Raw genomic sequence first — 18,726 nt, forward strand, 5'->3', positions numbered from 1 at the left:
GAGGGTAAGGAAGATACAGCAAATATGATCGAAGATAACATGTTGCCGGATAGATAGGTATACATTTCAATAGTACTGCCAAAACCAAACTCAACAAGATAGAAATAAGCAAATTTGCCAAATGAAACCTGCATACACTGACATGTAATTTGTCCTGCCTATAAGAGGATATATCATCTAATTTAACAAAGGGCCCTTGACTATTCTTGTCTATGAACAACTAACAAGAATAGCCCAAGTCAAAATTCTCAAGTTGTTTATTATATTGAAATCATAATCAACTAAACAAAGGAAAACAAGAGGAAGAAAGCAGACAAAAAAAGTAGACAGCACAAGCAAATCATTGGAAGCTTAAACTCTTCTATGGTATCCCTTACCTTTTTACCTGGAACATGAAACAAAGAGAGAGAATGTTTCCTGCTGCCAGTAGGCTGAGGTGAAAAATGATTGAAAAAAATGCTCCATGTTCAACTTCCTGATCATCGTATCTGGGAAGGGGAACAGAGCAACCCTGAAGCATCTGCCCCAACTACTGCAAGATCACACACGGTACACAGCTGCCCTCCCTGGCTTGGTACAAATCGGGAACCACAATATGGACAAGAGACATCCTTTTGTCCTCGGTAAATTGGAACATAGGTTGCACCACATACCACAAATGGATTTCTGAAGTCATAGTTCAGCTGAGCGGCATCTGTCATGCTCCTCTCTGCAGCTGCCAATACTTGCCTGGCAGCCCTTGCCTGGTTCTCATTCGGGGGGTTTGTCTCCAGTAGCCGCCTGGCAAAGTTAGCTGCTGTAGCAAGGTTCTTATTCTTGAAGCAAACAGTCATTGCATTTTGAAGAGCAAGCCTTAAGTGAGGAGCTTGAAGGTTGCAGTGGGTGAAGTAGGCAGCAAGCTCTTGTTGGCGCACTGGATTGTCTTTCATCTCCCTCCTCTTAAGCTCCATTTGCAGACCCAAAACATACTCTTTGACTATTATAATCAACTCCTTGACTTCATCAACTTCCCTCCTCGAATCAACAACAATCAGGGGAATTGTGTGAAGAATGCCGAGGAAGAGTCTAAGTGCCTCGGTAAATTTCCCAGTTGTCGTGGCCTTGTAACCAGCCTTAAGCTTCTCTTCCAACTGAGAAAAATTGAACACCAGAGCTGGAGGACCCCTAACGTTAGGGCTGGCAGACTCATTCCATCCCCGTTCAACAGCCAGTGATATCACTGGGGTAGATGAAAATGCACGAAGATATGTATGGCTGCCTGAGTAAAGATCAAGAAACATGGACTTTAATGGGACAAAGTTTTTAATTCCAAGTTGTCTGTTGAGTAGTCGCATAGCCGTATCAAAATTGCCAGCTGCGGCATGTTCAGCAGCGAGTGAAGATCTCTGAATCCAAATCTGACTTACAGGCATACCAGGAGTTGGAGCCACAAAAACTGACGAGCGGGCACTGACAGAAGCCCTTGGTGTGTCTGCCTCGGGAGGTAGCTCCAGATCTTCAAGGTCCCATCCTCCCTCCTCTTCATTTTCTTCAGCTGCTTCCCCATCCTCCAAAATTGCTGAGACATCCCCATTTTGCAAACCATCCACATCGACCACGTCCAGTTCCTCACCCCAGTCACCATCAGCAACTTCTTCGTCCTCTTCAGCACCACCTCTGCCCATATTATCCAGCCCACCTTCAAATATACCTTTCATAACTCTCAGAAGTGGCCAATCACCACCACACATAATAGGGGCTGGAGGCATCAGAAGGGATGGTGTTTTGCCCTCTGGCAAAGACGGAATATCATCTCCCAACTCAGCTGCTAGACGTTCCACAACATCCTCTAGGCCATGGACCTTAGCTGTGGCATAAGCAAGTGGCAAATGGCCAGCATTCTCCAGGATCTTAACACGTTCTCTGACATCACCCAAATACAAGGCATTGTGAAACTGACCCATGACATCATTTTTAACTTCAGCAATTCTAAGCATCTTAGAGAGCTTTTCCAAATTCCCAGTTACGAGATAAAGGAAAGATAACCTCTCAAAATTTTTTGTCCTCTGGTAGGCATATTCAACTATACCTGCATTCCCTTGGCGAAGAGCTTCAACCCCCAACCTATACCAGTGATCTTTCTCATCAATTTCCTTTGCTGAAGCAACAGCAATCTGAATATTTCCACTCTCTAAAGCCAAATTAAACCTAGTTCTCTCATCTTTCACAAAATGCAGAGCGACTTCTGGGAACCCCTTCTGTTGCAAATAAGCAATCATTGCCTGACCACAAAGCTGGGAGTTCCTTATCATGCTCATAACATTTTCATATCTCTTCTTCAGCAGAGATAGTTTGAAGATGTATTCTGTTGCATCAATAACAATAGCCCTATTCTTCCCATCCCGGTCCAAGCAAAAGATAGTATTTCCAGAAATCTTAGTAATATATATGGGGACATTGAGGGTTCTGATAATGCCACTATCTCCATTGGGCAAGCAGTATTTGATATGATTCAAAGTTGTGTAAATGAAAACACCATTATCATCCCAGGCTCCACTCTTTACACGAATTGTTTCGTGGAGAGTGCACTGGTGCACAAGCTTCTTGCTAGCAATGATAATGGCATGTTTGCTTAGCAAGGCAACACTTTCCATGTCATTGGACCAAATAACATACTTGATAAAAGGTGTCTGCAGCTCCCCAAGAACAAGCCTCTGCTGGAGATCAAATATGACCACCCTATCCTCTGTCCTGCAAAGCAAGTTACCTGTGCCAGCATAGAATATAGCATCTGCAGCGATGGGAAGACTGCTCTTTTTGACAACTTCATTCTTGAGGTTCTTAACTAAGACTTGATTGCTGCTCTTGTCAAGCACAGCAAACCTATTCCGAGCTACAAAGACAGCAGATCCACCAACACCTCTCTTTGCCTCTGGCACAGCATCACCCCTAGCAATGCTGTCTCTAGGGATGACGTACAGCTCGTAAGATCCTCCATCCACATCTGAACAGATAAGGACAGCATTTTCTGTAGGACTGTACGAAAGAGTTCTTGGACTTTGATTCAGGCTTGTAGTACCAGGTCGTCGAATGGGAATTACTTGTGTATCTCTTTGAGTTGAAAACTCAAAAAATCGTAAAAAGCGATCTTTAGCATAGAACAAAGAATCACCACTCACAGCAAAAGCAGGCCTTTCTCTCTCTAACTTAAAGACAATCATGCCACTGTCATGACCTGCAGCTAGAAGATTCATCTCAGGATGGGATGCAAGGATCCAGAATCGGTCATGCTCTCGGCGGAAAGTTTGGACTCCAGTTCGTTTAGTTACATCCCAGACACGAATGCTTTTATCCTCTGAATTAGATACAATTATATCTTGTTTGGCATGGAACATAACACATGACACATTGTTCATGTGTCCTCTTAATGTGTCCACTTCCCAGGCCTTTGTGTCTGAAAACAAAACAAACAAAAAACTTCATATGATGAATTATCCCACGCAACAAATGCACACAAAGAATAGGGGATGCCCAGGGGTCAAAATTTCAGCACTCAAAAATAAAATATAACTACAAATCCTCAACCCAAAGACAGCAAGAGAACTACAAAGTAGTTTGACATAGATGCTTAATAACCATTTCATTGATGATAAATATCAATGCGAGCCAAAAATCAATAACAGGTAGTTAGTGACTTACCATTCATGCGCCACAACTTCACTTGGCGATCATCTGCTCCTGAAACAATCAAAGGAAGTGTAGGGTGGAATGCAGCCCAGTTGACACCTCGGTCATGGCCTTCCAAAACATACTTAACAACTGCATCAACACCACCAAAAAGGTCACTGTTCATCTGAGTCAACCTCATGATGTCATCAGCAGGGGACACTGTCTTTTTTCTCAGAGCACCAATATCCCAAACACGAACAGTCTGATCTAGAGAAGCCGACACAACAAGGTCTTCTTTAGGGTGGAATGAGGCACACATCACATAATGATTGTGTCCAGTCAACACAGAAATGCAAGTACGAGACTGCCAGTTCCAAATGCGGATGGTCTGATCATCGCTAGCACTCACAATCCATGGGTATTCATGATGAAACTGCACAGTACGAATGTAATCAAGATGTCCAAGGAGCGTAAACAGACACCTGTGCAATTTGTAGTTCCAGACTTTAATCTTGTAATCATCACCTGGCCATCAATTTACAGACATAAGCATCCTTCTTTAAAAGGCAAAGGAAAACACAGCAATGTCTCTGTCATTGTAACCAGGACTGGGAGTTGATCCTACTTGAATCTCTGATGATAGGTATTAAGACTATGATATCTACCCATATTCAAATAAAATCAACATATATCATTATGAGGTTGGGTTGGGAAGATGAAGGAAAACATTAATATAAATATCAATGCCCACTTAAGAAGAGTGATAACACAGTTTTCTGAATCTAAAATCCACCATTATATTCTATCAGCACATAAGAATTACATCTTTCATCCAATCAAAATCCTAAATCTAGCACCTGGATCTTACTTCTGCCGGGGGGGGGGGATTACTACCATTCCATCAAATGACAAGCAGATCTGCTGTAAATTCAACCAAAACCAACAAGACAAACCTAATAGGACAAATGGTTACCAGAATCACTTAAAAACCGCAATGTCATTGCATAAAATGAGGGGAAACAAGTACCTCCAGAAACAAAAAGAGGCTGAGATTTGTGGAAATGAACACCACGAACAGGGCCATCATGCTCATCAAAGCGATCAATGAGAGTGCCCATACGATAGTCCCATAGCTGGATCACACCACTGTGAAGGCTAGCAAGGATCCATGGTCTCTTACTGTGGAAACTCAGCCCCTTCACTCTATTACTCTTGGTCTCAAACTTGGTCAACATCTTCTTCAATCCAACAACAACACTACAACTACAACCATCAACAACAACACCAATCACCAGTCAATCAATCAAAAACATCACACGCCAATTGTCACCATCACACTCACTGAAACAATAGAAAAGAAAAAGAAAAACCTAATCCCATCACTGTTCCATAAAATCAAATCAAAACAGATCTACAAGAATCTAAGATTCACTAAAACACAAAGAAATGAGAGATAATCAAGTTAGATCTGATTGGGAACTGGAGAGATCACATTAAGGTATCGAATTCTAATCCAAAAACCTAGAGAAATTAGATCCAATGGTTCGGATTAGAAAGAAATATTACCTTTAGATCTGATCAAAATAAACGGAAACGCATCTGCAATTTACAAAACAGTATTGGAATTTGAGGGAGACTGTAAATTTGTTTGTGTTTAAAAAAAAAAAAACAGAGAGAGAGAGCAAGAGAGCCAGATGGGGAGAGAATTTTTTCCTTTTCCTTTTCTTTTATTTTTTTTTTGGGAGCGGGGCTCTCTCTTTATTATTATGGAACTTTAGATCTGGGTCTCGTCGAGGAGTTTAAGTGCGTGTGCGAGTTAATTTTAGAGAGAAGAATATCTGGAGGATATTTCCGTAATTTTCAAGGGTGTAATTCTGTGGATTTTTTGTTATTTATTATGATGTTAAGGCACTGTTGACCGTCCGATTAGAACTTGTTTGTTGTGACATGGAAATGGTGGCCGTTGGATTCGAAATTTGAGGGGTGCGTTTTCATTTTATTTTTTTAAATAAATGTAGGCTTGTATATTAAGCAATATTTAAAGAGAAGACAGTCAGTTGGTGGTCAGGTCCGGATCTGTTATTCTTTAGGTGGTGTGAATTCATAAGCTTTGACTTAAAAATAATGCACAGTGGTAGTAATAACGAAACATTACTGTCACATTCCTATAGTTTAATAAAAGAGCACTTGAGCAGTGGTCTAATGGGGTAAGAGATTTATTTTTTTCTCTCATCTGAATTTGATTTTTTTTTTATATGTTTGTCATTTTCATCGTGTTTTACTTGGTTATTAGATTTAAAGGATGTTAAATGAATCTAGAAATTAGTCAATGAAAATAAAAAAAATTATTTTGTTTATTTAAAAATTATAATTTGGTAACACTTTATATGAGTATAAAAAAATTAAATTATTTATAAAAATATTATTATATTTTAATTAATAACTAAAGAACTTTTATAGTGTTAAAATTATAAAGTTGCCAAAAAAAATTTCAACCTTCCCTCATTTTTTCAAACCTTTTCTTTTTCACTCCACATTGTAACCAATCTTATCTCTATCATCCTTCAAAACTGTATTCATAATCTGGCACCTAAAACACCCTCATATTTTCTAATCTTTTCTTTTAAGCGGACCACCATTCCATTGGCCACTATAACCTTCTTTTTCACAAATAACTATGGCAAATAAGAGATATAGTTCAACTGATAAAATTTTATATTTATTTTTTAAAAATTATTAATTTGAAATTCATAAACATTATGGTTATTAGAAATTTATATATTTATTAGTTTCAAGATTTGTAAAATTAGTTAAAATACATACAAATTGACCTGAATATTCATATTAATAAAAAAAAACTATAATAGAAAATCTATCAACCCATTAATTAACACAAAAATCACCATGTTGCTCCCCCTTTTCTTTTTCTAAGGTTATTGTCTCATATTCGAAACTCTTTTTTGTAACAAAAAAAAATACATGCCCTATTTATTTATATAATAAAGGATTTACAAACTAAAATAACTCTTTAATTTCATCTAATGTATTGCTTCTATCTTTAAGATTATTTTACATTCACTGATGCTCTATATCCAAATATATACTATTTGATCCATGAATGAAAAAAAGAGGTATTTTCTTAATATATCTAAGCTAGGGTTTACTATAAAACCAGGTTGTAGATTTTTGCCATGTCCATTTTGTAGCTAATCATTTCTTCTTTTGGTGACCTTTAAGTTATATATTAATATTTTATATATTTTGATGATAATAATTAAATAAAAATAGTCTAATCATATATTTGGATGAGATTAAATTTAAATATGTTTATATAAAGATCACATTAATAAGCATAAGAAATTGAATAAAGAAATACATCAAGTTCAAGATACAAAGCAAGTAAAGACTTAATTCTTAAGGATTCATTTTAATGCTTATTGTTAAATCTTTATATCTTATTCACTCGCAAACTAAAATAAACTCACAAACTTCATATTATATGCATAAAAAGGATTGATATATATTTAATTGATTCAAGTTTCACTAGATTTGAAACTGTCAAAATTGATTTTTAAGTTGAACCAGTTGATTGTTTGGACATACCAAGTGAACCGGTCAATTATTGTTCATCTATGATGAATACTTGCAAATTTTGTAGGAATTGATAAACCGAATGATATGGTCATATGAACCAATCGACCATTTTAGTTGTCAAAGGCATTCCAACAGCTATATACGACAAAGTTTCCTTTGAAAATATATATATAGCTCTTTTTTATGTAAAACTAAAATGAGATTCAAACATACACAATATTAAAGCTATTCCAAAAAAAAAATCAATTAGAAATCATCAATTATAACATACCCTATGTTGTGTTAAATTAAATCTTTATATTTTAGCACAAAAGTATAAAATCTCAAACTCATTACACTTACACACTTTAAGCATTTTAATTATTAGTGGTAATTGTGTTATACATACTTAGTGTGTTTATTTGTATTATATGACATAATTAATGGAACACCTAATTCACCTTTATTTACGAGTTCTTGTTGTTGCCTTAATCATAAAACAACACCCTTGACATAACCTTATATCTTTCATGTACACTAATATAATTTAATTGGCCATCTAGTCCCTAAAAGAAGCAAGAACAATAAGCTAGCATCATATCAACTTTATATTTATCAAAACATTACTTAAACTTCCTCTATATCTAACAATTTTTATCTAAAGTAAAATTCAACTCTTTTTATTGTCCCCATCTTTTCTAAAATCATCACCATTATCAATCAACTCAAACCCCTCTCCATGCCAACTAAGCCAACCAACAATAACAATAGAACTTTTATAACACTTTTTTATATCAATTTTACTATCCTTCTCATAACTCTTTTCTCCACGCATTAACGTGTTTTTGATCAATCTATAGAGAACAACTCAAATAAAAGGCAAGATTGACCGTAAAATCTATAGAAAAAAAATATTTATAAAATTTAAATTAAATAACTTAATTATTTTTAGTGATTCTAATAATACCAAAAGAATAATAATTTCTTGTGAAACTTCCTAGACCAGTATATGTCAACATCTAAGTTATGTTTTGTTTGGTTATTATTCCAGAATAAAATAGATAAATATAAATAATACAAAAATATATTTAGCTAAAAAACAGAAATATAAAATAAATATGCCTGTAACATAATTTTAAAGTGAATTTATATATTTTTAAAATAGAAAGTATAAAAAAAATATTTACCTTGTCTTCTATCTTCATCTCTCATGTTCAAAACAATACCCAAACACTTTTTAAAACTTTTTACGTACTAAATTATTAGCAAATATATTGAAAATCCAAATCAATCATCTATAATAAAAAAAAATTAATTTTCCTTCTAAACAAATTTTAGAAATGATTATGATAAAAAAATTCCATTGACTGAAAAAATAAAAAGAAAAAAGAAAATAATGCTATTAACGCATGATAGAGACTATCATGTATTAGGGGATGGGGAATTATTATTATTTAGGCAGCAGAAAACTATTACTTATTCCAAAATATAATTGACATTTAGCAGTGTGTTTTTGGTCACTTAATAATAATTCAAAATTTATCTATTTACATTATTTTTAGAGGAGGAGAACCCGTTCTGTTGATCGTTTAGCTTAGCCTCTAAGCATGTGAACAAAGCAGAAGTCCTATAAGCCTGCAAGAGACTGTTAGAATTTCTTTCTTTACCGGCAATGGATTTCTTAATGTGGCCCAACTTTACTTAAGATGAGGTGTTTGATGCTATGTTTTCTAAAAATCTTGATTTTTTTATTTAAAATTATTTTAATATACTGATATAAAAAATAAAATTTTAAAAAATATTATTTTAATATATTTTTAAATAAATTAAAAAGTAATATTTTCCACTATTCTAAACTAAATAAGTTTTTGACACCCATGTGTATTATTAAGCTATTACAATAGTTTTTAATTTTTTAATAGATTATTTTGAATTATTTATAATTAATATTTTTAGTTTTTTTTAATTTGAATTGTTGTGCAGCACATTTTAAATGGTATTTTCAAAATTCAGCACTTAGTTTCTATAAAAAAGTAATTTGGTAGTGTTCAAGAATGTGACATGATTATTTTTTAAAGTATTATTTGTTTTTAGAAATATATTAAAATAATATATATTTTTATTTTAAAAAAATTATTTTTATTATCAAAATATTAAAATATTTAAAAAATATAAAAAAACAATAATTATTTTTATCTCAAAATTTAGTGAACCGTTCCAAACTTATGAGACTAGCCTTTACTTCATCAATGAAAATGTCGGTTGTACAAGATATTATCAAACAGACAAGATCGTACCCAAAACTTGACTTTTGGGCAACTAGGCCCATTCTGCCACCATTCAACTAGTCCCCTTCAGGGATAAAACCTGACTTCTCTTCTTAAGTCTTCGCTATCAAACTATGTTTCACATACCTTTCATGAACGTGTCGAGCAAGTATGATCCTTCTAATGTTAATTAAGAGCATCATCATTTTTTTCATTAAATATATTTAACCATTTTACAATATAGTGCAAAAACGAAAGTAAGATGATGTTTTTCAAATGTTTTTTTAATGGTTTTGACATGTTACATGGAATGTTAAAAATATATTAAAACTTGAATGATTTGGTGGGCAAAGAACTAATTATCCGAAATTTAAATATTAATGATGACATGGGAAGTATTGAAGCAATCGATCATGCTAAAAGTTGAATTAAATTGTAAACAAAAGGTGGGGTAGTATTCCAGAGTTGAGTGTAAAACAGAATGGAATATGGGAATCTTTGTAAACTTCCAACATGTTTCAGTAGAAAAGGGAAGACAGAAAGCTTTCGGAAATTTCGCTGTTCCAACCAAGTCAGGTAAAGTCCACGAGTCAACGACGACGAACCAACCATTTGTGCCTATATGATTTCGTGAGTGCTTCATTTCGTTTGTGTGTGAAAGAAGAAAAGGTTAAAAAAAATCAAGAGCAGCAAATTCCAGGAGAAATCGAAGAGTAGTGATGGGTACTGTTAAGCTTGGAGAAAACATGGAGATCAAAGAAGAGGTGATCATGAAAGCATGTTCAATGGCCAGGAAGGCTCACAAATATCCAGGGAAGCAATATCTTTCTAAAGAGATTCGAAGTTCATCATCTGAAGTTGTCTTTAGCTTTGCTGGATCTTTGTCTGTAAATGATTGGTTTTCTGGAAGTGCCTTTGGAGAAATGAAGGTGGATCTTCAGTTCTTTCCTTCTCTCAAATATGTTGGTCTTGATCAAACTGGCAGGGTCAATGAAGCCTTTTTCAAAAGATTCCAAGCAGTTTTGGCTAATCCACGGTTCAAAGTTGAGGTAACTCAATCAACTCCTGGTCATTTTATTTCCATTTCTGTTATATAGATCCATAGCTGCATTTATGTTCTTGATATCCTTCTAAGAAGCTAATTGAATTCCCCGAGAAAAAAACAATAATTGATAAGATTTACAAGTGTGAGATGGAAAACAGATTGAGAGTAGAATAGATTTAATAAGTAAACATTAAAATAATTGCTGGACTAGAAAAATTAACTCCAGTCTGATGCTGGTTTTCAATTTTCCTAGGTGGAAAAAGCTGTGGCCGACAGAAGGCAAGTTGTATTTACAGGCCACTGTTCAGGAGGGGCAATTGCCATACTGGCGACAGCTTGGTTCTTGGAAGTGTACAATAGACAGAGCTCCAATTGCATCGAGCCACTCTGCCTGACTTTTGGATCTCCCCTTGTCGGTGATTACATTATAAACATTGCAATTAGGCGTGAAAAATGGTCTCGCTACTTCGTGAATTTCGTTATGAGATATGACATTGTCCCTCGGATTTCACTCAGTCCACTCTCTTCCATTAAGCAACAACTTCAGCGAGTCCTTGATTACTTCAATCAAAACTCGCAGCAACCTCCTAATGATGCCCCAGCTTTCTATGAAACTGTGGTGAAACATGCATCATCTGTTGCTACCTATGCTGCCTGTAAGATCATGGGAAGCACGAATCCGTTGCTGGAAACTGTATCGAGTTTCATTGAACCAAGTCCGTATAGACCCTTCGGGACTTACGTCTTTTGTACAGGAACAGGGAAACTTGTTGTCATAAGTAACCCTGATGCTGTGCTGCAAGTACTGTTCTATTCCTCCCAGTTGAGCACTGAAGAAGAAAAGGTGACAGTTGCCCAAACAAGCCTAAGAGATCATTTGAACTACGAAAATTACCTGCAAGAGCACTTAAAAAGGCCAGCTGTAACAAGTTTATTCCATCATCACCAAGAAGCACTTGCAGTGTCTTGGAATGTTGCAAGCGTTGAGCGTGAGCAAGTTGATATGGCCTTGAATGACCTAGGCCTGGTAAGTTCTTTTACTCCCTGCTGAATGTGTCATTCAATTTCATATATATGTTCACTCATCACACATTGGCTAAATTTATCCTAGCAAATTTGATTTGGATACAAATTTCAGTATATAGGAAATAGCAGTATCAGACTTGGAAATGCTCAAACTTTTTTCTGAAACTGGACATAATAGTGAAAAATAAAATGAAATTAGTTGACACCTCCAATATTTATAAATGCTCAAGTGTTTGGGATTCCAGAGTGAAAGAGCCAGACTTTCTCTTCGTGCTGCTGAAGCGTTAGAGAAGCAGAAGTTGAGGAACCAGGCTACAATAGATGGAAAGAAGAAAGATATAGAGAAATGTTTAGATAAGCTACAAGAATACCAAAGTAAGTGTGCACATAAAGTCGGCTATTATGATGCCTTCAAGAGTTCAGATGAAGAGGAGGATTTCCATGCTAATGTAGCGAGGCTTGAGCTAGCAGGTATATGGGATGTAATAATAGAAATGTTGAAAAGGTATGAACTCCCTGATGAGTTTGAGGGCCAGAAGGAATGGATAGGTCTCGGAACCAGGTATCGCCGCATTGTTGAACCCTTGGATATCGCAAATTACTATCGACACCTCAAGAATGAAGACACAGGACCCTATATGGGAAAGGGCAGGCCAAGACGGTATAAATGCACTCAAAAATGGCGTGAGCATGCTGAGCAGCTGCCAGATGAAATTCCAGAATCCTGTTTTTGGGCTGAGGTCGAGGAACTATGCATTAAAGCAGGTTGTCAGGGAACTATAGAAAGCATTTTGCACCTAAAGACCAAAGTTGATAAGTGGATTCAAAATAAGGAACTAGGTGATGATGTTCTGTTGGAGAATTCCACCTTTACGAAATTGCAGAAACAGCATTTCCTGACCAACTGATCTCTGGATCTTGCATTTTAGAGCTAAGGGCGGAGTCGCCTTTTAGAAGTATAACTAATGTTATTATGATGAACAAGAACTTTTTCTTAATAAGTAAATATATCATGTAGCCAATCACGTAATATTAAATCTAATTCATGTAAAATATATTTATCATTAATTAAAGGTTTTTTTTTTTATCTCTATTATTTATCTGTATTTGATTAGTAAGTTTAATGTTCGATTAGTAAATCTAAAATTAAAAAATATTCATGAGACAAAAAGATTTTGCAAAAAAAATAGTTAAGTCATTATAATTGTGAGATTTTAAATGCATTAAAATATTATTCCATAATATTCAATATTCTATTAAGACAGAGTATTAATTAGAATTATTAAAACTAATATATATTATATTTATTTTTTTATAAAATGAATCAGCTGCTATCATAAACTTAGCTGTGAGGATGAGGCTCAAGGTTTCCATGTAACAGTGATGGAGAATGCATCTTCAGCTGCTAGCTACCCTGCCTGCAATATCATGGGGAGATCAAACCTGCTTTTAAAGACTTTATCAAGCTTCATTAAATTATACAAGTCCCTACACACCCTTGGGGATCTATTCTTCTCTGTTGAGTACCGTAGAAGTAAAGGTGACAGTTGCCCGAAGCAGTCCAAGAGATCATTTGAACTGCAGAGATGGACCACGAAAGAGCTTACAAATGCAAATTGTGTCCTGTTTTCACCATGCCCACCTAGATGCACTTGTATTAACTGCAAATGATCGCATTTGATTCGGCCTCAATCGGGCTAGGCCTAGTAAGTTTTGCTTCTTTCGCATCTGACATGCTCCATCCTCAGCTTACATGGAATGTAATAGTGAGTTCGAATCCACAAGATTTGCTGAAATTGGACATTTTAGTTTCAATAGCAATCATGACTGGCTGATGCCCACAAGTTGAACCGATGCCTTTTGTTCGGTATCCCACAGTGATGGAGCAAGCCTCAATATTAGTGGCGCTAAAGAAACAGGGAAGCAGAAGCTGAGGAACCTGGCTGCAATTGACGAAAAGAAGATAAATATTGAGGAAAGAATACAGACGCTAGAAGCGTGCCTACAAAAGCAACCGCGAACTTTGCAAAGGCTGCTACTATGATGTCTTCAGTATTTCAAAAGACAAGGAAGATGGCCATGCTAATCTAGAGAGCCTTGAGAAAGCAGGTATACGGGATATGGTCGAAATGCTGAAGCGATATGAACTGAAACTTCAGCCTAGTGATGATCATGCTCCCCAGTTGAATACTGTGTACTTCATCACCAAAACACACAATCTTCTATCGCTGTTCCAACGCAATTAGACCAGTGATAAGCAATAGAGGTCATTTTACAATCAAAGTTATAAATCTTGACCTAGTAGTGAAATAAGATGAGCTATTCATCACGAGCTGTGGAGGATCTATATAGATTTATAGTTTTAAAATCCAGATTTATAATTTTAAAATCCTGGTGGATCGATCTGGAACCATAATCGGGATTGAACCAGATTTATAAAAAATAAAGGCAATTAAAAAGTTAGTTAACCTGGTCAACTCGATGGGTTGACCTGGTGACCCGATAAAACCATATCAAAAACCTGATTATAATCCGTTTATTATTTTTTTTTTACTAAAACAACATCATCTTGATTTATAAAAAAAATTGAGGTTGATTCGGTCAAAACTCATCACCTGGATCTTAAACTAGGTTGATTATCGGATTGGATTTAAAAATTCTGCTTGGATTAAATTGAGTTAACTCTTAATTTTTTTCTAAAAAAAATAAACATGTCAAATGATATCTTATAAAAAAAATATTAATAAGTTGATTAATCGGATTTTACTATGTAAATCTAAATTGCAGATGAATATAGGTTTTTAACAGAAAATTACAGGATCCAATCAAGAGAGTGTTGATCAACACGTACCCACCAAATCCAGTTATCTAGCGACACATAAAAACCAAAACTATTTATCAAACTTCACCTCTTGGCTCCTGCAAAATGATTGTTAGATCCTCTGTTCATTGCCTCTTCCAATAGATGCTCATCAACTGAAATAATATAGGAGATGAGTGGCCATGAAAACAAACAGATTCCAAGACATTAATCGAGTGCAGGATCTAGTTAACTAACAAACACGTTTTAACATTTGGAAGCGTCGTATTTAAGGGATAAAGAGCGAAAGCTTGCCATCTGCATTTCCTTCAGTTGCCAGGACTATTCATAGGTTTCCAGACATTGATCATGTAGTCTACACCATTGTCATGCCAATTTGTGAACTTCTGCAATGGATGATTCATGATACCATTAAACTTAGAATTTCTCAAGTTGAATCAGTGAGTATTTGGATTGTGATATTTTTATGGTTATGATAAAACAAAAACAAGTTTAAGAAAATTTATGAATTTTTAAAGTGCAATGCAAAGTATTTTTATAAGTGTTTTTTAATTGAAAATATATTAAAATAATTATTTTAAAATATTTTTATTTTTAATATTAGCATATCAAAATCATAAAAAAAAAACACCTACAAGCATTAATTTAATGCTATTTTAGATTAAAAAAATAATTTAAAAAACACTTTGAATTCAAATAAGTTAAACTATAAAAACAAATACATAGCATATGTGTTTAGTAATATGGTTACGGTTACTTTTCAAATAACTTTTTATGTTAATGATGTTTTTCTTATTTTTTAAAAATTATTTTTTATGTTAACATATCAAAACAACCCAAAATATACAAAATATATTAAACTTTAATAAAAAAAAATTTTGAAATTTTAAAAAATATAGTTTACACCGCATTCCCAAAGTTACGCTAAGTTTTTTCTTAACCAAGGTTTAAAGAGAGAATTTTTAGTAAAATCCATACAAAAATGTGATATTTGTTATGGTCGAAGCATTAATCAAACACTTTTAAATATGTCTCAAGCATAACATAACATAGTTCACATCACAAACGGCGCCTTAGACTGCTATCTGAGAGGTAATTCAAATTTTTCAGACTGCAAAATCACAATCTGTGCATTCATACCTAAAAATTAACAAGTCACGTTTTTCTAACAGAGAATGGAAGGCATCCAATATCCTTAGAAATAATAGAAGTCCCTTAGAGTATTCAACTTTTCAGCATAATTGAAAATGAAACAGCCAAGAAATGACGACAAAATCACGTGATATCTGAACGAATAGGATAAACGAAAACCACCTTCCACCATAACCAAACAATTGTAGCTGGCACACAGAGATGCAATCACCCCACAAGCAACAAGGCCAAAACGAAAACAATTCCATCTTCGCAGATCACAAACATATAGGCTATAGTGCCAACAATTCTTGAGATGACAGTGCGCTAAATGCATCGAGCCTTGCTTTTCCAGCCATTCGATGCTCCTTGGACCTTGCCATGTAAATCACAAAGCCCAAAGAAAAATGAATTCATCAATACTTGTGAAGGAAACTAACACTTTCATGTATCTCCCTCCTAGACGTCTCAATCAGAATTATACCAAGAGGATGTCATAGGAAACAAACATTTTTACATATCTCCCTCCTAGACGTCTCAATCAAAATTAAGCCAAGAGGCTGTCAATGAGACGCAAATTCTTCTCTGCTGTTACGTGGCAAAGGCATGGTGGCGTCACACACCAACCTTTCTTGATACTTGAATAAGAAATAGAAACCAGATTTTCAAGGGAAAAGCAAGGCAACTTTCTATTCCGTAATTAGAGACAGCATTAACCGTGAAGCAGTCTCAAGAAAGAAACAAATTTTGCATGCGGTCCCAAAAATATGACTCTCAAAACATATTTTTAGGCCGAGAGGCTGCCTTCAACGTTTTCGGAACTCTGCTCCTTTTTGTTCCCATTAGCTAAGGCCAAAAAAATGTAATTCCATCAATTAACCTACATATAATGTAGCATTTAAATAATCACATGCAGTACAACTATGAAGCATCAAGACTTGCATTGCAATCAAAGCCATTAGCTAATTAGCCCCATCCATGAACTATTGGATTCTAAGTTTGTCTCCCAGAAAGCAATTACCAAAGATGGAATCTACAATAATTAACATGCACAAGCAGAAGGTAACTCAATCGAGCATTAGGGAAAGGAAAACACAGGATATTGTAATTACCTTTCATGTATTGAGTTTCTATATCCCTTATCTATTCACATACTGAAGTTTTCTACAGCCGCACCACACAAATAAGAACCACGAATCGAAATAAGAAACAGCTCAATTATCGGGTGCCAAAAGACATAATGATCTATACCCCTCCATCTAAAAAGTCTAAGAAGTGACAGCCTAACAATAGAACAGAACACACAAGACACACGGAGAAAGAGATGGACCCAAAGTTCACCAAAACAGAGAATCATCCTCTTACGACCTCATGCTACAAGAACGAGCCAATCTTAAAGTCAGACTACCTCTACGCACACTGGCCTCCACCTTCACAGGATCATTCTTATACAGCTCCCTGCAGTTTGGGCAGCGGCCATCCAGCTCAAGCATTTTCTTGTGGCAGAAAAGACAGACCTGGAACCCACAGGAACATGGCAGGAAACTTGTATCCGTGATGTCCAAATCTTCTGTACATATAGGACATGACGTAGGCACATTAACACCACTAGCACAACCCCACGGAAGCACTCCTTGTCCATAATGCCTATCAGTATTCGGTAAGCTGCGCTGCTTGGGCAAATTAGGAAGACTCTGCGGACGAAGTGCATCATCCGGCCTCCACGCCCGACAATTTCCAGGAGTCACTCTCGGTGGCACCCTTCTCTCCTGTGTCAAATTCTCGTTATTAGAGCCCAAATTTTGCAAATTACAATCCAATTGAACAACAACAGGTTCATGCTCCAGTGAAGACTGCAATTCCAAACATGGATTGTTTTCATCAATATGGTTTTCTAGCTTATTATCATCATCATTGGCAACCAAAGCATCAGCCATAGCCTCCCAGTCATCCAAGCAATTATCATTCTCTTCTCCATCCTCTTCCGTTATGCTGCCACCAACGCTACTTCCACTAGTAGTGCTGCTACTACAGGAAGCAGTAAAATTGGTGCCCGATTCGTTGCCACCAAGGAAACTGCTGCCAGTAGGACTATTCGAAGGGGAATCCAAATCAAAATCATGATGGATCGACCCGTTTTCATTCTCATTTTCATCCTCCCCCGCTCCTCCTCCTCGCCGCCTCAACTGCGAGTTCTCCAACGGATTCTTCCTTCCCTCTTCATGAATTTGCTGAGGCGACACGCGTGGACCCGTCAACTCCTCCTTACATCCCTTATTCTTCACTGCACCTAATAAAAATGAAATAAAAATCCACCACCCATCGCATCAATAAATTAAAAGCGCCACCACAGTATCCAAAAACTAAAATTAACTAAAAAAATAAAAAAGAATAATCAAATATAAGAAGAAATTTAAATTTGAGATCATCACGGTACCTTGAGAAAGCCATTGCTCTCGACGAGCGTCAAGCTTGCATTGTTTCAATTTGGCTGACCTATTGGCCTGCATAAATCCCAAAAAAGAATATAATTGATTGTTTAGAAAGAAATCAAGTTCCAGAGAGGGAGAGAAAAAAAAAGAAAGAAAGAAAAAGGAGTCGCCCTCATACCCTCTTCTTCTTGCCGAAATCTCTAGGGATAGAAGGAATTGAAGCGTTGATTGAACCGGAAGCCATGGTTACTGCTGCAAAATTTCTGGATTTGGAAAACCCTAATTTGTTTCAATTGGTAGAGAAGGGAATTTGTTTTATGGAGAGAGAAAACGAAACTAATTGGTTTCTTTGGAGAGAGAAAGAGAAATGGATAACGGAAACTCCTCTGCTTCGCTCTGCCCTTCAATTTTTTCCAGCAACAGATGGCCTTCTGTTTTATTTATATAATGACCCGGTTACAGAAATGCCCTTAACTTTCACCTAATTTGCTGATGTACCGCTTTGGGTAACGTGTGTTTTGCATGTAGATTGTGGGGAGCAAAGTTTCTGTGCACGAGCTGCCGTCGCGAAGCCGAGCGAACCTCTACGCGAGACAAACGATGTCGTTTGACCTCTCTCCCTTTTCGCATGGAAGTTTGTGTTTTGCTGTTTTTGGGTAGCAAGGAAGTTTGTGCCATCCAGAGTTTTTATATTAGACAAGGAAAGTAGCATTAATTAATTAGGGAGGTCGATTGTATATCGTAATTATCTTTGCGAGAAAAGTAGATTCTTTTCCCGTATCG

The 18,726-nt window shown here is 35.9% G+C and overlaps 3 protein-coding genes across 4 annotated transcripts; 1 reads left to right on the plus strand and 2 right to left on the minus strand.

Moving 5' to 3' along the window:
- Window positions 1-25: 25 nt before the first annotated feature.
- Window positions 26-5,480, minus strand: LOC105128608 (coatomer subunit alpha-1). The gene is made up of 4 exons (XM_011030352.1): window positions 5,215-5,480; window positions 4,676-4,911; window positions 3,679-4,173; window positions 26-3,433 (listed from the first exon to the last, which is right to left on the minus strand). Exons 2-4 carry the CDS (start codon window positions 4,881-4,883, stop codon window positions 480-482), a joined length of 3,657 nt encoding a protein of 1,218 aa, XP_011028654.1. The 5' UTR covers window positions 4,884-4,911; window positions 5,215-5,480; the 3' UTR covers window positions 26-479.
- A 4,423-nt stretch (window positions 5,481-9,903) lies between these two features.
- On the plus strand, window positions 9,904-12,618 carry LOC105128609 (lipase-like PAD4). Of its 2 annotated transcripts, none has more exons than XM_011030353.1 (3): window positions 9,904-10,537; window positions 10,787-11,560; window positions 11,790-12,618. In XM_011030353.1, exons 1-3 carry the CDS (start codon window positions 10,208-10,210, stop codon window positions 12,465-12,467), a joined length of 1,782 nt encoding a protein of 593 aa, XP_011028655.1. In that variant the 5' UTR covers window positions 9,904-10,207; the 3' UTR covers window positions 12,468-12,618. The 2 variants fall into 2 exon arrangements, with proteins under 2 accessions (XP_011028655.1, XP_011028656.1); XM_011030354.1 differs by having other exon boundaries at window positions 11,805-12,617.
- Window positions 12,619-16,528: 3,910 nt separating this feature from the next.
- LOC105128611 (uncharacterized) lies at window positions 16,529-18,370 on the minus strand. Its single transcript, XM_011030355.1, has 3 exons — window positions 18,122-18,370; window positions 17,949-18,015; window positions 16,529-17,801 (listed from the first exon to the last, which is right to left on the minus strand). The coding sequence occupies exons 1-3, from the start codon at window positions 18,185-18,187 to the stop codon at window positions 16,873-16,875; spliced, it is 1,062 nt and encodes a 353-aa protein (XP_011028657.1). The 5' UTR covers window positions 18,188-18,370; the 3' UTR covers window positions 16,529-16,872.
- Window positions 18,371-18,726: the final 356 nt, after the last annotated feature.

This window comes from Populus euphratica, unplaced genomic scaffold (genome assembly GCF_000495115.2).
Source record: "Populus euphratica unplaced genomic scaffold, PopEup_1.0 scaffold111.1, whole genome shotgun sequence".
In the NCBI taxonomy this organism is placed as follows: domain Eukaryota; kingdom Viridiplantae; phylum Streptophyta; class Magnoliopsida; order Malpighiales; family Salicaceae; genus Populus; species Populus euphratica.

Coding starts and splice junctions, on each gene's coding strand:
- LOC105128609 (XM_011030353.1), top strand. CDS start 10,208: ATGGGTACTGTTAAGCTTGGAGAAAACATGGAGATCAAAGAAGAGGTG. Junction 10,538..10,786: donor ATCCACGGTTCAAAGTTGAG/GTAACTCAATCA, acceptor CAATTTTCCTAG/GTGGAAAAAGCTGTGGCCGA. Junction 11,561..11,789: donor CCTTGAATGACCTAGGCCTG/GTAAGTTCTTTT, acceptor TAAATGCTCAAG/TGTTTGGGATTCCAGAGTGA.
- LOC105128608 (XM_011030352.1), bottom strand. CDS start 4,883: ATGTTGACCAAGTTTGAGACCAAGAGTAATAGAGTGAAGGGGCTGAGT. Junction 4,174..4,675: donor GCCTCTTTTTGTTTCTGGAG/GTACTTGTTTCC, acceptor ATTGATGGCCAG/GTGATGATTACAAGATTAAA. Junction 3,434..3,678: donor GAAGTTGTGGCGCATGAATG/GTAAGTCACTAA, acceptor TTTTGTTTTCAG/ACACAAAGGCCTGGGAAGTG.
- LOC105128611 (XM_011030355.1), bottom strand. CDS start 18,187: ATGGCTTCCGGTTCAATCAACGCTTCAATTCCTTCTATCCCTAGAGAT. Junction 18,016..18,121: donor ATTTCGGCAAGAAGAAGAGG/GTATGAGGGCGA, acceptor GGATTTATGCAG/GCCAATAGGTCAGCCAAATT. Junction 17,802..17,948: donor AGAGCAATGGCTTTCTCAAG/GTACCGTGATGA, acceptor CATTTTTATTAG/GTGCAGTGAAGAATAAGGGA.